This window comes from Camarhynchus parvulus, chromosome 18 (genome assembly GCF_901933205.1).
Source record: "Camarhynchus parvulus chromosome 18, STF_HiC, whole genome shotgun sequence".
NCBI lineage: Eukaryota > Metazoa > Chordata > Aves > Passeriformes > Thraupidae > Camarhynchus > Camarhynchus parvulus.
This window is the reverse complement of record NC_044588.1, coordinates 3,089,212-3,109,697: the sequence shown is the minus strand read 5'-3', so window position 1 is coordinate 3,109,697 and position 20,486 is coordinate 3,089,212. Positions and strand designations below refer to the sequence as shown.

Sequence of the window (20,486 nt, the reverse complement as noted above, 5' to 3'; positions counted from 1 at the left end):
GCACAGAAGCACTGGTGACACCGTGGTGGGGCAGGAGAGGAGGCCATCCCCACCAGCAGGGTCCCTGTGGTGCTGCCAGGGCCACAGCTGGACTTGGGACGGAATTTCTGCCTCATTCTCAGCCCTGGTTGACCACGCTAAATGCACACGTTCCAAATGTGGAAGGCCATGGAGGTACCAGCACTGTCCCATGGCTGGAGACAGGGCCAGCTCTGAGGCCTGACCACACTGCCCCTCAAAGCTCACCTCAGAAAACACAGCTGCCTCCACCACGCTCAGGGGAACCTAAATCCACCCAGCTGTGGCACAGACTGGTGAGCTTGGCATTCAAATGTGGAAGCATGGGGTACCAGCCTGTCCCATGGTGGAGAAAGGGCGGCTGGAGGGCTGACCACACTGCCCCGCAAAGCTCAGCCCAGAAAACGCTCTGGAATCTCCTCAGACTTCCTGGGATTGTCACATCCCCACGTGGCACCAAGGCCACATCACCCTGACTCTTTTCCAGCTCTGTTATCAGCCCATGAGGAAAGAATTCCCTGTGCCCAGAGTATCCAACCCCACCAACAGCCAGAGCTGCCTGCAGTGCTGCTCTTATCCTTGTGCCAAAGAATCCCTTCAAACACAGCACAAATTCCATTACAAAGCCACACAAAACCCCCCTGGCTACTGAGGTGAGTGAGATGCTCAAGCAGGACAATAATGTCAAAACAAAAAGATAAGAAAATAATGATATTTTAATATTATGTAAACACATGGACACAGAAGAATGTCAAAATATGTTAAAATATCTTGGACAATAATAATAATAATAGAAAATGGGGTTTTCTTCATGTTTAAAAGTGAAAAAAACGGTTTTGGGAAGGAGTAACAAAAATATTAGTAGAGCAAAGCCTACTTGCTTGGTAAGCAAGCTCAGTGTGGCGTCAAACCATGTATCAAAAGCATAAATCTCTAATAAAATAATGATAAAAAAATAATGGAAGGAAGATACAACAAAATCCATGCTGGCATGAGCTATGAATATGTTTTCATGAAGTTCATTTTTTTTTTGTGCTAACAAAAGAACCACTAATCTTTATAATTTACAAGAGCCAAATCTTCAAACCTATTCAAAGCAGTCCATTTGGCAATCACAGAGATCCCACCGGTCCATCAGCTACCTGAAAAGGAAGAGATTTTTGTCAGTTACGCCTCATTATTTTTATTATAGAAACACAACAGGCTAAAAGCAGGGCTGGGTCCAGTGGGCAGTGGGTCTGGAGCTTTCTATTTATCTAACAAAGTTACCTATGCTGGACTTATTACCAAGGATCTATTTTCAGTTTCCAGCTAGCTTTATCTAATTCCTGTTAACAAATAATTCAGGATTAATAGTTTCACCAACTCTCACACTGCTAACCTTCTCACAGTTACTTAAATATCACAAATGCTGACACTATTTTTACGAGCACACATTCTTAGCTGCAGAAACCCTCATGTGAGATATGAAACACCATCAATGTCTATAAATACAGTAAAGATGGAGTGGTTTTCCTAGGAAGGTTCCTTGTACTCACCTCTCCACGTGAATCACTTACTCTAAAGGCACAGCCAGGCTTTTTATGGCTGCAGCACTTGCCATAATTTATATTGGAGGGTGTAAACCTCTCAAAGAAAAAAAAAAAAAAAAAGCTCAGGCTCGTGGAGATCCGGTGCTTTGAAGATGTGATCTGTAATATTCTGCCTTGCATCATTGTTTTCCATCTTTAAAGGAGGTGGCATCACCGCAGCTGTGCAGGAGCCTCACCCTCGACATGCAGGCAAAGCCCAGACTTGCAGAGCACCTGCAGCTCCTCTAATCCTGCCCTAGCACTTCTGACTAAGCACTGGGGAGAACTTCTCAGATGCTTGTTTACTGAAAATGAGGAGCTTTTCAAACTGCACCCATGTTGGAGGGTTTGAGTTGAGGTGTAAAACTTCAAGCACTGGGACCCACGGGTGTGAATGATACAAATTGATCAGGATGTGAATGGTACAAGTTGATCAGGGTGTGAATGGTACAAATTGATCAAAGATAAGCCCGTACTTTTTTGGCGTTGCAGTCGTTCGGGTCTTCCTGGAGGACTCTTTTCTGCAGAAAACTTACCTGTAAAATACATCCCACATGAAAACAGGGTACAAAATTTCAATCAATATATTTGTGCTCATTTCATAAAAGGAATTTTTCTGGTCTCTCCTGCCTAAATAACATGCAGTAACACTTTAGCTGTGTAGAAGAATTTAATATTTAATAGAAGACTGTTCTCTTGGCTTCCCTGGCTCTGCTCTCTGGCTGTGCACTCTTCACTCCTTCAGGAACAGAGTCAAACCAGTTGTTAAACCCAGCTGGTGGCACCATCTGGGTTGTGCAAGGCCTTGGGAGCTCCCATTCTCCTGGGATTCCTGTGCTCTGATCCCTGCACTTCTGCTCTTGTGATGGAGGTACTCACCTGTTCCCCAAGTGTATGAGAATTAATGCTTATTATCACACTGCATCCCTCCAGGAGGAGACAACCAGGCAGCAAACCCTTTATATTTAGCAACACATTTAGAAAACTTCACCCAAGCCTCAAGTATTTTCATTTTCTGCTGTTTATTTTTATCCCTGCGCGGTGCTTTTACCCAGCCTATCCTCTTCATCCTCCTCCAACAAATAAATAATCCTGACAGGTGCAGGGATTCCAGTGCCCTTCTTGTCTGATGTTTTCAAACAGGAATTTCAACAATTTTCAAAGAGCAGGACACCTGTGCTTCAGAGAGAGCCCAGCTCCCCGAGCGGTGTCCGACGGCAGCGCGCGCGGGAGCGCAGCCAGCAGCGATGGATTTCTGGGAGAGCACCCAGGTTTTCATGTGTGCAGTTACTTCTGCTCCTTTGAAATGCTGCTGCTGCTGCTTACAGAAGCTCTGCAGGTGGATATCAGATTCTACTTTTTTAAAATTTTTTTAAACTCATTGAAAGGTGTGGTGTTAGCTCAGAGTGATGCTTCCCTACCAGGTAGTGCTGAGAGTACTTTTAGGAGTCTTTAAACATAACTTTTTACTACCAACTGGAAATAGATCTCCCCAATAGACCCTTAACTCTTTATTTCCCACAACTATTTAAATGAGAAAGAGCATCACTTCCTTTAGGGATCCTCTGAGGTGGAAGCAGACAGAATGTTTACAGCCAGAGTGTCGAAGTTGCGTCACTCCTTGCACGTGAAATGTTGAGTTTCCACTGTCAAAATTTCCTACTTCCATTGAAGGTGGTCTCTGCCAGGGGAAGTGTCTCATGCAGAGCAAAATATGGTATGGAATAACTATTATGCATTGCAAAGAGAAAAAAAGGGGGAAAATCCCCAAATACATGAAATTACCAATCATCTCCATAGAGGAGGTTGTGTAGGAAAGAGAAATGAGATGTTACAGATCAATAACTTCTTGGAAAATGGTCCTGAAAATTGGCACAAGGATGTGATGGTAACGTGATAATAACTTTTACTCTGTTGTCCTCAGGTTTCTGCTCTTCCCAGAGCTCAGGGCAGCTCTGAGCCACCAGCTTGGCACTGTCCTAGTCCCAGTTCTTCCCTTCAGCCAGGACAAATCCCAGGTCCCAGACCCCACATCCCAGATCCCACATCCCAGTCCTTCCCAGCTCAGTTACATGCACAGTCCTGCAAACACAGGTGGCATTTTCCTTGCATTCCCATGATTCCACAGCTATGATCACCCTTCTTTATGGCTATTTATCCTTCCTCACTGCAGTTCAGGCAATGATGACATTTTGTTTTCCTCCAGCTCCCAATATTCTGATTAGAAAAGCCCCAAATAACTTCTGTGGGAACCATGTGCAAAGAACACACCCAATTCACCAGCAGTTCCCTATTTCCAATGACATTTGGATATTCCTATTAGGAAATTTAATAGTCTAGTTCATAGAAATCATACTGATTCTGCAGAAGAACGGGTGGTCAGCAGTGTTCAAGACAAAACATTACAGAGATTCTTTATATAGGAAAATGTGAAAATATCACAATGATAATTTAGACAATTACCTTAAAAAATATCCAATTTGCTTTATTACATAGGCTGGAAAGAAAATAAAATTATTTCTAATCCTCTTCTTTACCCTTTATAGGCAGCCTTTAAATGATTCCTTCAGGAGAAACAGCATAAGGACATGAAAGATAACTCTGAGCTGCATCTGAAAGGCTGGGGAAAAACCCCTAACACTGAATAAAGCCCAGCTTTTCCTGGAAGAAAAGTCTGGGATCAAAAAATACAATATGGTAGCTGTCAAACTGGAGGAGAAAAGTTTTGTGAAATATAACACTGAGAAGCATGTGAGCACTGCCATAATTTGGTTTTGACATTTATTCAGTATTTTTGGCTAAATTTCAGATGGTCATAACCTCCTGTCTAGAAGAGATGGCTTTTATCCAGCCTAAAATGCTGAAGTATAAGAATTTACCTGAGATTTTAAAGATGAAATGGTGTCTTCAAATTCCTTTCTGGTAGATGCTGGCAGCAGCCCTTTGAGTATTTTTTGATATTCTTCTCGTATAGTAACCAACTGTAACAGAATAAAGAGAAATTTATATAGAGATGGCTGCTCTTAGGTACTGTAAATTTTTTTGTTTCTTTTGCCCAAATTGGAGGTCAAATAAACACAGAATTAATTGTGCTATCAAAAGGGAGTGTGAAGAAAGATCAGCAAAGACCTGTAAAGAACAAAAGAGGGAAAAGAGACAAAGAAAGGCAAAAGAAAACATAAGAATAAAAATATATATGGAGGGGGGAAAAAGGAGAAAAGAACATGGTCTGAAGAAGCAAAAATCATTTTTAAATCCATCTGAACTGAGCATTTATACAGGCACATCTTGCAAATTGACAGTCAGAAGTTTTCTGTTTGTCTTTGGTGGCATCTGAACCAGGTCAGGGGGGTGACACTTGTCCCTTGCTCCCTTAGACAAGGTGAGTTACTGCTTTCCAAGATAAAATTTACAACATTTCTCAACTTTTAGGTGCTTTTGTGGACTTTTATTATTATTATTATTATTCACCCTGCAACTATTTTTCATTGCACTTTGTGTCTTCCTCAGCTTCATGGAGACTACAGATCTTTCAATGAGCAGATTTGAGCATCTTAGACCCCAAAACAAGGAGGTTTGAATACTGGGAAATTTTCATCTACAACTTTATTTAACAGATGCTGAGTAAACAGGAGTTACAGAGTTACATGAAGAGGGATCAGGTGGAAGGTTTGTGCTTCTTATCTCTCCAGAATGGTTGGATTTGGTGAGTTTTGACCTGGGATAATTTGGGGAGTGTGGTTCAGGCCAGCCCATCACGTTCCCACTTGGCTGAATCAGGGCCTCACATCTGTACTTCACTCCCAATAGGATTAACTGCTTAACTCAAATTAAGCAAGGACTTGGGTGTTTTTCTGGATTAGCAGCTGAATATGTAAATAAAGGATCAAAGGGCTTCGATATCAGATTAACTCATAAAATATCTTGAAACTTTCAAGCGGAAATCTCTTTTTCTTTTCCGGTTTTTTGTTCCCAAATGGCTGAACTCCACCACTGCAACCACAAATCCAACCCTCAACCTCACACCTGAGGAAGCCACGAGTTCCAAATCCCAGCTCCCAGAGCTTCCAGAGGAGAGAACCCGAGTTCATCCCGGCACCATCCCATGGGAAAAGCAGCTCCCGCCAGAACCTGCATAATGCAGCGTGCAATTATCAATACAAAAGGAATAAAACAATCTGATGAAACGTTAGGAAAATTCTCCCCCTGAGTTACCCCGACAGGCAGGAGGAATTGCCAAATCTCTATGCAAATGGGCAATTAGAGGCTTTCCTTGGGAACTGCAAAGAAGTGATGCCACTATGCAAATCTGAAGGGGGAAAAAAAAAAGGAGGTGAGACAGGAAACCTCGTTTGAACTCTGCTTGTGTAAAAGCCAGCGATCAAAATTTATGTTTTTGAGAGCTACACCAATAAATTCATGCTACTATTTCTATCAAGGCCTCCAAAGTTATGCATAAGTGGTCTGCCAGGATAAATATTTTCTGAGCCAACAGCTCATTTGGGTGGGGACCTTGATAGAGCAGAAACATATATTTCAGTTGATTCAACTTGTTCCATTTATTCTTGGTGAGACGAGACCAGAAACAGGCAGCCAGAGCAGCAAAATGCTTTTATTTCCTGAATTTTGATTAATAACAATCTATTTAATGGGTAAGAGGACCTGGATGATCACCTGGCCAATATGCAGATGTAACAGAAGTTTTAATACAGCTCTGTGAGGGAAATAATAATTTTCTAATTGTGCAAGAGTTTTCTTGCAACCAGCTCACTGGTTTTAACAGTTTAATCTGGAGTTGTCCTCTAAATAAATGCTTTCACAATGCTGGGAACATTTGTTATTAACTTTGGATCATTCCCTTTTGACAAAGGTGTTTCTTGGAAAGCCAGGAAGAAATATTGCATGGTGCTTTGAAGTATGGAGATATCTTACAGGGTCAGCTGAGAATGGAGGGAGAAAATGAGAACCAAGCCCTGGTAGCTGCAGTCTGGCTTGGGACTGAGCCCTTACTCTGTTTCAGAGACAAGACATGCACTTTTTTTTTGCAGTGAAACCTGTTCTTTTGGATACAATTCCAATTTGTTTGAGCAGACAAAACATGCTACTTTCAGCTCTGCTCACTGCTAATTGCATCACAATAAGATGAAAATAAGTGCCCAGCTGTTTCCTGCTGTGTTATGGTAAACAACCTGCTGGTATTTTTGGCTCAAGTCACTATCAAGGTTTATTGACCCAAGAGATTAAAATAGTGCATGGCAAAAATCTAAATCACTTCTTACAACTGAAAAATAACATCCAGTGGGCTAATGGGTACTCATTTTAATGGCAGAAAGTTTTTATTTTTTAACACTTATTTTTCACCAATGAAAGCTATGTCTGCAGGGATAGGTTTTTTTCTGCCTTAAAGGCTTTTTTGTTCTTTTATAGCCTCAAGCTGCCTCCCTAGGATCCACAAATACTGTGTCTCCTCTTGCACACTTGAGGGACGTTTAAAATTGCAATTCTTCATCCCTCAGGAGGGCTTTAGTCAGCTGGATGAGGATGGCTCTATTTCATTTACTTGTGTTCATTTTTCTTCAGTCCTGAGAAAGTTTTTTTTCTTTTTCTTTGAAAATTCATTTTGGTGAGCTGATTTAATCCATGAACCCCCAGGAAGGTTTTATAGCTTTTAATATTAAGCTGCCACACTGGTCTTTGTTTATTCAGGTTGGTGGCTAATATATGAGGTTTGGAGTTTGACCATCAATCATCTTTGGTGTCAGCAGAAAGCTGAAGTTGCCACACGTAGCTCATGTGTGCTTGGTCACCTGGGAAATCAGTTAAAAAAAAAGAGATAAATAGTGACACAATTATATAAAGTGATGCAAAAATGGGACTTGGAGTTTCACAGACTACACTGAAATTGTGTCGGGCATTGACCATTCTCAAAGAGAGAAAAGTTGGGTTTGATGCCCAGAAGAGAAATACACAAACCTGAGCTTTCCACACCAACCAACCTCGTGCTTATCAGCACAATCTCAGAATTGTCTAGGTTGGAAAAAGCCTTTAAGGTCAAGTCCAACCATGAAGCAGCACTGCCAAGGTCCCTCAGCACCATGTCCACACATCTCTGCAATCCCACCAGGGATGGTGGTGACCACTTCCCTGGGCTCTGCTGCAGAATCTCCTTTCTTCCTGAAAGGTGCCTGTGCTCACCTGGGGCTGGGCTCTTTCTGCAGCAGCACTGACACAACCAGAGCACACAGCCTCGAGCTGCACCAAGGGAAATACAGGCTGGACAGCAGGGAAAAGTGTTTTACACAAAGGGTGATAAAGTTCTGGAATGTTCTGCCCGGGGAGGTGGTGGAGTCCCCATCCCTGGGTGTGTTTAACAAAGCCTGGATGTGGCACTGGGGGCCGGGGTTTGGGTGAGGGGCTGGGGCTGGGCTGGACTCGATGGTCTTGGAGGTCTCTGACAACCTGGGGATTCTGTGAATTCTGTGATTCTGTGAAATCAGCTTCAATTTTTTACTGGTCCCCGAGTCTTCTGCTGGCACAGCTCAGTTCTGCAGCCACCCATCTTCTCTACAAACCTCAGAGGGATGTTTGGGGCTGGGTTAGGAGCAGGTGGGAACACAGGAACATTGGCTCCACTAGCTCCTCTCTGTGCTCCAGTCTCTCTCCTTCCTTTCTGAAAGAAACAACCCAAGCACATCCAGGAGAAATGCAGCATCTTCAAGGTGACCAGATGAATTTCAGCCACGTGCTGCCACCAGCCTGCAGAGCACAGGGTGTTCTGTGTCTCGTCCATGCTCTCCACCAGATCCTGCTCAGGTTCCCAACACCCAACTCTTCCCTCCTGACATCCCACAGCTCTGTGATGCTGAGTTCATCCCGGCTGCAAAATACCCATCTCACAAAAAACCAAAAAATCCAAAATTCCGAAGCCCCAAACAAATACAATCTTCTCCAGACCTTCCAGCTGTAAATGGCTTTATCAGAACCAGGAGAGCATAAGGAAACTGCAAAAGAAACTCTGAAGTAAATGAAGGGACCACAGAAAGTTGTTGAAGCTCCTTTAAGAAAAAAATCTTGTCTTGAAGGGCATGAAGTTAATTTTGTGTTTATGTCAGATAAGAATCAAAAGACAGTTGCCTTAACCAGGGTGTTGTGGCTTTTTTAGTATTTTAATTTCTGCCCGTCCATAATATTTATGCAGCATGATGTGTGCCAGGGAATACTAGGATAGTGACCAAAAGGCATAATTCGAATCTTTTAGTTGTTATCAAATTTTCTCCATGTTTCAGGGTGGATAAGATGAGAAAAGTTATTTCTTGTCTCTCCGAAATCCTTTCCTGTATCAACAGTTGTGTGCTATAATGCTGTTTAAGAGAAAAAGCCTCTTTAAAAAGGTTATGGATCTGTTCTGCAACATCTCTGAATGGAGACAGGAAAGATCTGCTGCAATAAATATGAAGACAGGTGAGGGTTCCAAACAGGTAAAAATAACCCCTTCAGTCATAGGGAGATAATTTAATCTCAGAATAAAGTCTTCTTCTTCTAAATGAAGGTGGTAGTAGTAGTAGTAGTAGTAGTAATAATAATAATAATAATAGTAATAATAATAATAATGCATAGGTCAGCTTCATTCAGGTGAAGGAATTTTCTGAAAGCACTGTGAAAAGGGCAAGTGAAGGACAAAATATTACAATGCCATCCCAATTTAAAAAAAAACCCTAATCAATAGAAAAGCCAACCAAAAGAATAAAAACCAAAATGCAAGCAAAAAACCAATCCAACATGCAAAGAATGATTAATCACTTGTTTGTGTGCTCCCTAATTGCAGGGACTCCTCCTTTGCTTTTCAGCACTCCTGAAGTCTAAGTGAGCACAGCTCCACTCCTACAAAACCTCTGTGGGTCCAGATGTGCCCCTTCTTCCCTCAGCTGGCCTGGGGGACGCTGAACAATGTCCCCAGCCCAGGAGCAAACCAACCAAAATTGGCAATTTCCTTAAATTTCAGACCCCTCCGGCCTCTGTTGTAAGAGAACATTGAACTGGAACTTGAAATCTTCTGAAATGATTTTTCCTAAGGAAGAATCCAGTGATGTAGCAATTGTTTCAGAGAAGACCAAGGTCTGCACATTTGTCTTTTCAGAAAATCACCAAACACGAATATCCGCCGCTTTCCAGTCTGGTTCCAGGCAGAGGGAATTTTGACTCTCCCTGTGCAAGGGCTGTTGAAATATGGCTCTCCCAGATCTGGAGGAACAGCGTGCAACTCGATACAAATGTTCTCGAGTTCTTAAGAAAAGTAATGAATGCCATAAATCCCACGGATTTGGCTCAGCTGAAAACAGCGACCGGGCGAGATCAGCTGAGCGAGTTATTTTGTCAAGTGAACACCATGTTGCTCTCCACTGCGAAAATCCTGCTGGATCACCTCCCCTGTCCTGACAGTTCCAACAAAAGATAAATTGGTGGCATAGCCGTCCCCTTTGTGTGTCTGTCTGTAGCCAGTAAACCATCCCAGCATCCAAGACATTTTTGCCTTGTTGTTTTGCTGACCCACGGGGACCTCCAGCCCTGCTGAGCTCCACGCTGGGCACTGAGTTTGCTGCTCCACGTCATTTTTTTTTCTTTTCCCAACCTGCATCCAAGTGGCCTTGTTACTTCAGTGGCTTGTGTTTCCATCTCTCTTTTCTTGAACAAGATCTCCCACCTGGAAAATCCTCTGATTGTAGTTAAGCAATCTGAGTCCATGTAATTCATAGCTGCAAAAGAAGCTTTTGGAAAAAAAACCCACCAGTGGGCTGCATATGGCAAGAACAGCATTCCTGGGACTACACGACTTGGAGAGGAATAAAAGCTTTCACTGTCAACACCACAGAACAACCAGGAATGCTGTGGCTAGAAAATTCACGCCGCTCCCTCAGCCTCCCCCTCTCCAGGGCTCTGCTATTGTTCCAGCTGGGATTTGGAGGATCCTGGACTTATTTTCTTCTCCTTCCAGATGACTCATGGCAGATGCCATCTTTGTTCCCCCAGCTCTCTTCCCCTCAGCTCCTGTCACTGCCGTCCCTTTGCTGGCCCAGGAGGTTGGGATGGCAGCAGGAGGGCTGTCCCCTCCACAGGGTGAGGGGGACACGGGGGGACACCCCACTGACACCCCCTGATCCAGAGGAACCAGCCCCAAACCAGCCCAGCTGCTCCCCAGCGCTGCTGGGCCAAAGCTGAGAACATGGAAAACACAGAATATTCTGGGCTGGAAAAGGCCCACAAGGATCCCCACGTCCAACACATGGGGTTCACTTCTGCCGCTGGCCATTCCTCGTGCACTATCAGGATAATTAAGTCTGAAATGAAGCTCTGAGCATCTCTGACACCACTGCTGGAACACATTTATGCCTTTCATTTTTACATTCCAGCACGTGCCACCTTCCACACGCTCCCTCCCAACCGGGGTGCCTCAGCAGGGAGAGGTTTTAGTGCCTGATCCAGGAGGTGCTGAGTGCTCCCCAAGGCCAGAGAGGGCTCACAAAGCTCAGCAGCAGCAGCAGTGGATCTGCCTTTTCACACCGACCCTGTGAACAAGCAAAGCTCTCTGTAGATAATAATCAGAAGCTACTTTTACGACCACCATTTCCAAGAACAAAAAATCCAAGCAGTGTCTCCAGTGGAAAAGCAGCTGCCAGGCTTGCAGAGCCTCAGGGCTGGGAAGGATGGGCAGGGCAGCAGAAACAGGCCTGGGTGAAATTGCCGTGGATGGCATTTGGTGCTGATTAAACTGACAGCAAAATAGTGCCTTAGAATTTATAAGAAGGTAAAGATCACCATAAAGTTGGTCTTTCCCAGTCCTTTTTAGCTCCATCTCCTAGAAAAGAGACTGGGACAGTTTCCTAATTGAACAGGCATTGCTGGGAGCACGACTGGAGATGAGGTTTTGCTGCTCTGTTCTTATGTCATCCACTCCAGACATCCCCAATTCCTTTTTATTTTAATTCCCTGCATTGAGCACCAGTATCACTGTTCCTTGTAGTCCTATTTTAACAGGTTCTCAAAGAGCAAAGTTCCCTTCATGGATAATATGTAAGCAAACCACAGATGCCCTAATAGGAGGTACTGCCCTCTTAAAAGGACAATCTCTCCCATTCACTATTATTTAAGACAAAGAGCAAGAAAAGTGACATTTTAAGACAATCTCTAATTCCTGCATGCTGCCATATGCTTCTATTCTCTTCTGGTAACAATTCCCTTTTTCCCTTTTAACTCTTTGTCCTGTACTTTCTGTTTGCTGTCTTTCTCCAGCTGGCCACCAAGCTCCAACAATTCATTGTGTTCTGTTCAGGAGGTGTATATTTGTGTGTTTTCCAGTTGTGTCTGATTACCAAAGCTAACATTTGATCACTGGCTTCCACACATGCACCACTATCCTCAACTCTTTTCCCTTTGACAGTTGCACAGTTGGTGAGAGCCTCCTCTCCTGCAGTTCCTGCCATATGGAGCTCCTGGGAACTTTTAACTCCATTGATTTCCAGCTCCTTTCAAATCCCACCTGCAAAGCTGTTTTTCTGTGCTTGAATCTCAGCTTCTATCTCCTCCTGCTAATCTGAAACCTCATGCCATACAGAATAATTTACTGTATTCGTTGTAATTCTCTTTCCTTTCATAGCTTGCCATTAAAGAAAGTTATACACAAATATAAAACACAAGCCACAAATATAATACACAAATATAAAATGTGGTAAATGCAAAATCCTGCTTTATCCTAACAATCTCAGTCTTAATTAAAAACTGAGGGGTGCTGTTGTATCAAAGTGATTAATGAATATATCAATGGATTTGAGACACCTACTAAGGTAAAAAGTGGTAGAATTGGGCTCCAAAAAATGTCTGTTGGTCATCTATGGTACCCAAAGTCCACAATGCCCCAACCCTGGAAGTGTTCTAGATTGGGCTTGGAGGAACCTGGTCTGTGGAAGGGGGTGGAACTGGGTAATCTTTAAGGTCCCTTCCAACCCAAACAAAATTCTATGAAATCAACATTGCCATACACCCATGAGGCACCTATATCCATGAAAGGTCCCTTACAGACCCAGAACCAGGATCAGAGTGATTCCTGCCCACCAGTCTCTACTGGGAAGGCTGAAGAACCTTCCAGAACTGGATGCTGGGGTCTGTGTGTGCCAAACAGCCCGAGCAGTGCTCCCACTCCCACTGGATTCTTCACTGCTTCTCTGTGGCTCTCCAACATCTTCTTTTCAATAAAAATACTTTAAATTTGAAATTTTTGCACCACAAGTCGTTAGAAAAGAAATCCTCTATTGTGCAGATGTGGAACCATCAGATTTTCATGCTGTGGGGAGCTCTGTCCCTCTGCCTGTTTGTCCCCTGAGTTTTTCCCAAGGTTTTATGCTAGGAAAACAGCTGAAACACACAGGTCCCTCCTGCCCCCAGTGCTGGGGGGGTCAGCAGAGCAGTGGATGGAGGAGATGACAGAAGGTCCCTCCTCAGCCACACAGAACTGCACAAAAACACTCTTCCAATCCATCCATCCATCCTGCTGGTCAGAGGCAGAAACCACAGGAACTATTTTAATATGACAATACTTGGTGGTGCAGTTCCTGAAAGTCACAGTGGAAATTTCTTTCAGGTTCTCACTCTTTTCCCCACAGCCCCAGAGCCCCAGCAAGGGCTGCTCTTGGTGAATCACTGCTGTGGTTTAAGATCCTCCACATCCAGGCTGGGCTTCCCATTTCTGTGCGAGCAGAAATGGGTCTCTGGGGGAGAAAATTCTGGAAGTGTTTCAGCACCATGGGTTCAAGCACATGGAGCAAACAGCAGAATTTCATCACCACCTCCAGCCTGTGCTGACTGGCTGGGTCTCAGCTCCCAAAGTGTCCCTTGGCTTGGTGACACAAAGGCTCCCTCCACCCTCCTCACCTGCAGCTGGCCACAAAGCCAACCTGGGCTTTTCAATATCCGAATCTAGAGCTTATTTGCACTAGATAAGCTCTAGAGCAAATAAGGGCTTACATGTTACAGTCATGTTCTGAGAATGACACTACATGTTCTGAGACTGACAACACTTGGAGAAAGTCTGTGTATTTGAGGCAGGCACCCCAGGCTGCCATCTGATGGTATTTAGAACTCCCTGATACCTTTAAAAATCCCAGAATCATGGAATGGTTGGGGTTGGAAGGGACCTTAAAGATCATCTCATTTCAATCCCATTGCCACGGGCAGGGACAACTTCCACTAGATAATTTCTATGAAGAAATATGGCCCAAAAGCCCTAAACTAAAGAGCTAATATTACTCAAGTACTCCAGCCATCAGATTAAGAAGTACCTGGGACTCATACTGTGGACATCAATGTCTATTGCTCATCTGTGCCTCACTGATTCCCTGCTCCCAGCTCCACAAATCCACTGGCAGCAGCACTATTCCCACCAAGGGGAAGGTGTGGCAAACCTTAGAAATTCCTCTGTGCTACGCAGCAACTGAAATTTCAGAAGGATGCATCACAGCACTCATCTGAGAACAAACATATTTAGTTGGCATGGAAACAGTAAGTTGGGCTGAATGTGGTAAATATCCAGCAGCCATTAAAAAAATGAGCAAGTCAGGATAATAAACATTAGAAATGAAAACTGGCTGAATGCTTTTGAATCATGGCTCTTTTACAATTATCACTCCTGTTTTCATTTGAACATGAGTGAAATCCACTTAAACTAAGCTGCTCCATTTTATGCCAAATACTTCTATAACATCCTCATTCAGATAACTCCTTTCTCCTTTTTTATAATCTGTTTCAGGAAAAAGAAATTAAAGGGCTGAAAACCTCCACTGCTATTCTCCTTCATTTCCTCAGCAATATTAATGAATTGAACATAATTGATTTTCTGTCTCAGAATCTCCTTTAAAACTCTATTTATGACTTGACTGTTTGGAGGTATCTCTATGGTTTGAGTATCTATAGTGTTGCCACTTCAGTTGTTTGCAAACATGAGGAACTTTTTTATCCTCAATTATCCCAAATTTTATATCACAGTCAACCCAAATCTCTGGCTAGAAACATTAGAACAAGGAATTAAAAGAATAGGATTTTTTTTTCTGAGAAAATTCTTGTGTGTAATTCCCAAAAGACAGATTCTTGGAGCTTTTTAGTAAACTGAGTTGGGGTGATTACCCTTCAAAAAAGAATCTGAAATGAAATGAATGCTAAAGAAATCTAGGTAGTATAAAAAAAATCACTACCATGAATTTTTATACAGACTCCAGTTTAGCAAAACTTGTTGCACATGCCTAAATTCCTGGGTTCGTTAAGCTCCCAGTGATGTGTGTCATTTTTAATTACACACTCACAGGATGTAGAGCCTCCTGTATGAACAATGGGGATTTTTTAAACTATGACTGACAAATGCACAAAGCCACAGGACTTAAGAAATAATGTTTCGTAGGAAATTTTGTCTCACATTAGATCCAGGCACACATCAGAGACAACCAAGGGATACATTCACTCCAGAAGTACATGATATGGGAACACAATGGGATCACTGACAGGAAGCTGGTCCCACAGTTATGTAGGACTGAGATACAAGAAACTTCACTGCTGCTTTGCAAGGAAATGGTTTGGACACACCCAAATTTGCCAGAAACCTTCCCAGACAATGACTATATACATTCAACAATAACAATATATATAAAACTATATATTACAGCTTTCACATTTGCTGCCAGTTTATCACTTTCCATGAATACAGTTATTTATGTCTCAAGATGCTGGACATCTAATTTTTAAAGGGAACATCCAACATTTTGACCTGAAGAAAGAGGATTCAGCTCTGGGACTCCACTCTTGAAGTGCAGCATTACATTGAAAAACCAGGACAGAGACAGGACAACCTTTATGGAAAAGATAAAATTATATAAGCCAGCACTTTTGAGAAGTGTGATTGGAACCCATCATCCAGAGATGGCTGCCATATGGCACCACTGGTGAGACAACACAGACACAAAGTGATTGCACCAACCCACGTTGTAAGATGGGAGAGAAAAACCAAACAGGAGTAAACACGAGTTCATCCAAGAACACAAAGTATGGGAATGGAAAAGCTCCATGAAAACAACAGCTCCTCTCCCAGTGCAGCACCAGGCTCCCTTCCAGAGCAGCTCAGGGCCTGCTGACAGCCCAAAGTATTTTCCCCCCTTTATTTATAGGATAGTTTGTCTCTCTGGATGATTATAATAACGAAAGGTTAAGCCTGTGTGATCACCAGAGGGTCACTGTGACAAAGAGTTAAACTTTGTGGCTCTGTCAGTCACTCTCAAAGGCTGAAGAGTTATGAGGACGTTGCTCTGGAAAAACGGCCAACATGGAGCACTGAGATACCACCCAACAAGCCATAACGAGAAACAGCTTTTTAGTTTTAATTAAAAGCACAACAAAATGTTTTTTCATGTCTCATTCATTTGTTTGTTGTTGTTATAGAATCAAAACACAAGATTTTTCCTTTTAATGAGAAACAGAAGCTCTTTAACCCTCGCTCCTCCTTATTTATAGATATGTAAAAGCTTGGAAAAGTGGCTTTTGTAATGGCGCCAGCACAAAGCTCCATGTTTTATGCAATTTTGATTCACACAGTATTTGGTAAAAGCAGAAATCAAGTTACTGCCCTGAATATTTCAAGTCCCTGATCGGCTGATGAGTTGTTAACCACTGTTAACACTTGATGAACATGTTTACAGGTAGCCTGGCCAAACCCAGTAACTGGAAACATGTCAGACCTGTCACTTTTGCATTTTTCTGCTGGAGAGATAAGCAGAACTAATGAATTAACCACTCACAGAGGAGACAAGTAACAACTTCCAAAATGTTTGTCTGCAAAATAGACTGAAGCCACCCAAACCAAAGCAGCTTCAGCGGCTCCAGCTGTTTCAGAAAGTCCCAATGGATGAAAGGCAGAGACAAGACCATTGAGGAACTTGGATATGAGCTCTACCAAACCTGCCAGCACATCAAGCTCAAAGATGGACAGCACAGTGTGATTTAAATAACATTCCTGTTCCATTATACTGGGGAACAGGATGTTACCATCTGAACTAGTGCTTCATTAATTAAGTCTGGACAGGAGAGTTCTCTAGGTTGGTTTGGAGCAGATGCTCATGTAGGAGGAAACCTTGAAGGCACCCTGTGAATCTGCATGTGCAGCCTTTTACCTCTGCATTTCATGAGTCACTTTTTATTTCTTCTCCTGGATCCTTCTCAAAACGGGTCAGGACAAAAAAAATAAAAGCAAAATGGCAGAGACTAAAGAAAAACATAAAAAAAGAAAAACAAATTGGAAGAGGACATCCTTCACAGCATGCAGCCAGTGCTGTTCCCTGGGAGGGACAACCATGCTTTAAAGAGCTGATTTTCCTCCTTCTTTTCCAGGAGACTCTGAAGCCAAAATGCAATGCTTGTAGGCCAGCTCACTCACTGCACCAAACTGTCCAGTGCTGCAGGCACTGCAGCTCAGGATGAGCCTGGCCCAGCTTCTGGGACTGGGAGGCAGAGGGGGGACAGAAGGGAACAGCGAGGAAATACATCAATTAAACACCAAGGCTGACAGAGAATTCCCATGTGCCAGTAGGATGGCAAAACTGAGGAAAAAACACTTGAAATGAATGATTATTAATCTCCTATACCCACCCCAAGTGATTATTCCTGCTGGTATAGAGTTAGAAATGCTTTATGTAGGACATATGCTGTTGATACTGTTTACTCAGCACCAAATAAAGTTCTCAAATGCTTCAAAACCTAATTTGTATTAGGAATACATAAATTCCTATCTGATTCAGGCATTCATCACCTGCATATTCTCCTGAATATTTCAATTTAATCTGGTTTGAATGCAGATCATAGACTTTCTATTCTAACACTGCCTGTAAACACCACACTCTATTTTGCTCAAAGCACACTAAATAATCTCTGACTTCACTGTAAGTGTCCAGAAAAAATTTAGCACTATTCATCATCTGAAAGTGTTTACAGACATGTTTGGACAATGAATGCAGAAGATCAGGACTAAAGATTATTTTTAGCTGTTATTGTCCAATTTTACTTCTCTTCATACAAATCATTAAAGAACAGGTTCGAATAGTCTCAGAAACCTTTATTAAAACTCTACAGTCAGTTGCAAACAGTCAGTTCAAAATAAATGCATCATTTAACAGCCAGAATAGCTGAAATACCAACTTGCAATAGAGAGCAGCAGATAAGTATTTGCCTGAAGGGTTCAGACAGTTTAATTCTCTTTTATTACCAACAAAACAGAAAAGCAAGCTAGCTGAGAATTTTGCAGGAAAATATGTGCTTTTGCTTTGAAGGAGGGGATTATTTTTAACCATTGCACCTCCTTGCTCAGGGGGTGAGGACAGCACCCAGTTGTTGTACCTGCTCCTGGGCCTTGAGCTCGTTACGCTGGAGCCTCCTCTGAGCATCGTAAACCTGCCCACGGTAATTCTCCACCTCGTCCTGCAAGGCCTGGAACAACAGCAAGGGAGGCAAAACACTCATCAGAAACATGGGAGGGCAGCAAAACTTCCAGGTCACGTCTTCAATGAGCTGGGGAAGGACGTGGAGCACTGTGAGTCCAGCTGGACTCGGCGCTGAGGCATGACAGAGGCACTTTGGCCACTCAAAAAGTTACTCTGCACAGGTGGGACCATTGACTGAACAAGAGTGGTTACATCTTAAAAGTCTTATTAGAAGCTACTCATCCTAAAAATATATTATTTTTATATCTTCTTATAGACCATCCATCCCAAAAATGTAAGAAATACTCTCAAAGGTTGGAAGGCAAATGGAAATATTGCAACATTTGCATTTGCAAATGTCCCAGGTTTTTGTTGTCATCCTATCTGCACAACCTGAGCTTCTTAGGAGCAGTTTTGCAGTGTACCAAGAGTTTTTTTTCTTTAAGCCAGAATAATCCTCTCTCTGGAAAACAATGTCTGGAATTTGGACTGGAAATGTATTCCATATTACTGAAGTGGGATGCTGGCCGAGATGAGGGGCTCCCCTCCTGCCCTGTAGTCAAATCTAGCACGTGATCTACAAATGAAATATAAATGGCAATAAATAAAAGGAATAATGTGATCGTGTCACTTCACCACAACTACCCAATCCTTATTTAGTTCCGAAGTAATCACTCCTAAACCAAGCTCATAAAATGCACGGACAAATTTATTTTGTCATGATTGTTCTCCTTATACATTTATTTTTATTCCAGCAGTCACTCAGAGCCTTGATCTTTTTTGTTACATGCTTAACAAAGGAACAGCGTGCCCCAAGGAACTGATAGTCTGTGTTATTTCTAACAGATACACACCAAACAAACAATACAAAGTTTCAAAGATTTTTGTTTTGTTTGTTTTGAAAGTTTCCTCCTCATTGTTGGATGTTTGAATACACGCTTAACATTTACTTACACATTTACGAAAAGCTTAGCGATGTTGTCAGCTTGAATAAAGGCATTGTTAACTGCAAGTGCTGACTCCAAGCAAAGTGCACAATGTGGATGGGGGATTGACACCAACACAGAGGCGGCTGTGGCTGCAGAAAGGGAATATTTTGAGTTATCTTTTGTATGGCAGGAAACCGGGGCATTGATACCCATCAGAAAAGCAGCACGGGGCTGCACCCGGGAAGGGGCTCGAGCTGCAAATGCCACTGAAGGAGCCTCCAGTGCTGCTTTTAAAAATCTGAGATGCACAGAGGCCTTCTGCAGAGCACCCTGGAATTACAGAATCATCAAGGCTGGAAAAGACCTCCCAGATCATTGAGTCCAGCCTCTGACCAACCCTACAATGGTCACTAAATCGTACCACGAAATGCCACGTTCACTGGTTTTTGAACACTTCAGGGATGGTGACTCCACCACTTCCCTGGGCAGCTCCAGTTCTTGACCATACTTTCAGTGAAGAAGTTTTAATATCCAACTTAAACCTCCCTTGTGTCCCTGCCTTTCCCTTGAGAGGAGAGACCAACAACCCCATGGACTCAGGGAGCTTTGCAGGACCTGCCATATGGTTCATGTTTGCTTCCAGCAGCCCAGGGAACCTGTGCACAACTCAGGATCATTAAAAGTCCCTCGTGGTGCAAAGATTTAACAGCAAAAATGCCTTGCTCTTTTCCACAGCACCGAAATCCTGCACTCTCCAATAATTTACAGGATAAAATTGCTATTCAGATAAGATAAGAGGACTACTTATGATAGATCTTGAACGCTGTTTTGAAGTGATGCCAGGCATTAACTTTAAAGTCTTATAGCTGTAAGACTGTTACATGTTCTGATGCCAAAAACTGTAACCAGACCCAAGCATGAACTTCAAATCAGCCCAGGGACTTTTATGCTATCAGAGCTTCTGAGAAATGTTGAAATCCAGGCTTTGAATACATAACTTGTCTTCAATACTCAACAAGTCTTGCAGTACCAGGAATTTGCATTAATATAATGAAATATATGTGGGAATTATATGTGAACTGTAGGCTTTTTGTTTGCTTTTTGTACATCTATCTTGTGAGGTAAAACACAAACAAACACAAAAACTAAAATGAGCAGTGCAGATATGCAATAAGGAGCAGGGTCATTCCACATACCAGGAAGATCACCAAAAACCCAATTAATTAGACAAAAATCCTGCCATAACCCCAAAGTGTCCATTCATAACCAGCCCAGGATGACTCTCAGGAACATTCCTGGAGCACATTTTGGATAAACTACAAAGTATGACCCATCTTCTCCTGCTCTTTCAGGGTCAGCTTTTCCAGCCCAAATGGTGAAAAATAAGGAGGGAAGAAACCTCATCACACATCACTCATCCTTCCCTTGTGCTCAAGGGCAAGTCTGACCCTTTCACAGGACTTTGA

General features: G+C 42.7%; 1 protein-coding gene across 4 annotated transcripts in view; it reads right to left on the bottom strand.

Annotated features, from left to right (window-relative positions):
• Positions 1–760: 760 nt before the first annotated feature.
• Positions 761–20,486, bottom strand: part of CEP112 (centrosomal protein 112) — a 163,625-nt gene continuing 143,899 nt past the window's right edge. For all 4 annotated transcript variants that reach the window (XM_030961844.1, XM_030961843.1, XM_030961841.1 and 1 more), the window contains 4 exons: positions 18,009–18,098; positions 4,469–4,570; positions 2,066–2,125; positions 761–1,160 (listed from right to left, as the gene is read on the bottom strand). In XM_030961844.1, the coding sequence (XP_030817704.1) occupies positions 1,131–1,160; positions 2,066–2,125; positions 4,469–4,570; positions 18,009–18,098 (282 nt within the window). In that variant the 3' untranslated portion in view covers positions 761–1,130. The remainder of the gene's footprint in view (positions 1,161–2,065; positions 2,126–4,468; positions 4,571–18,008; positions 18,099–20,486) is intronic.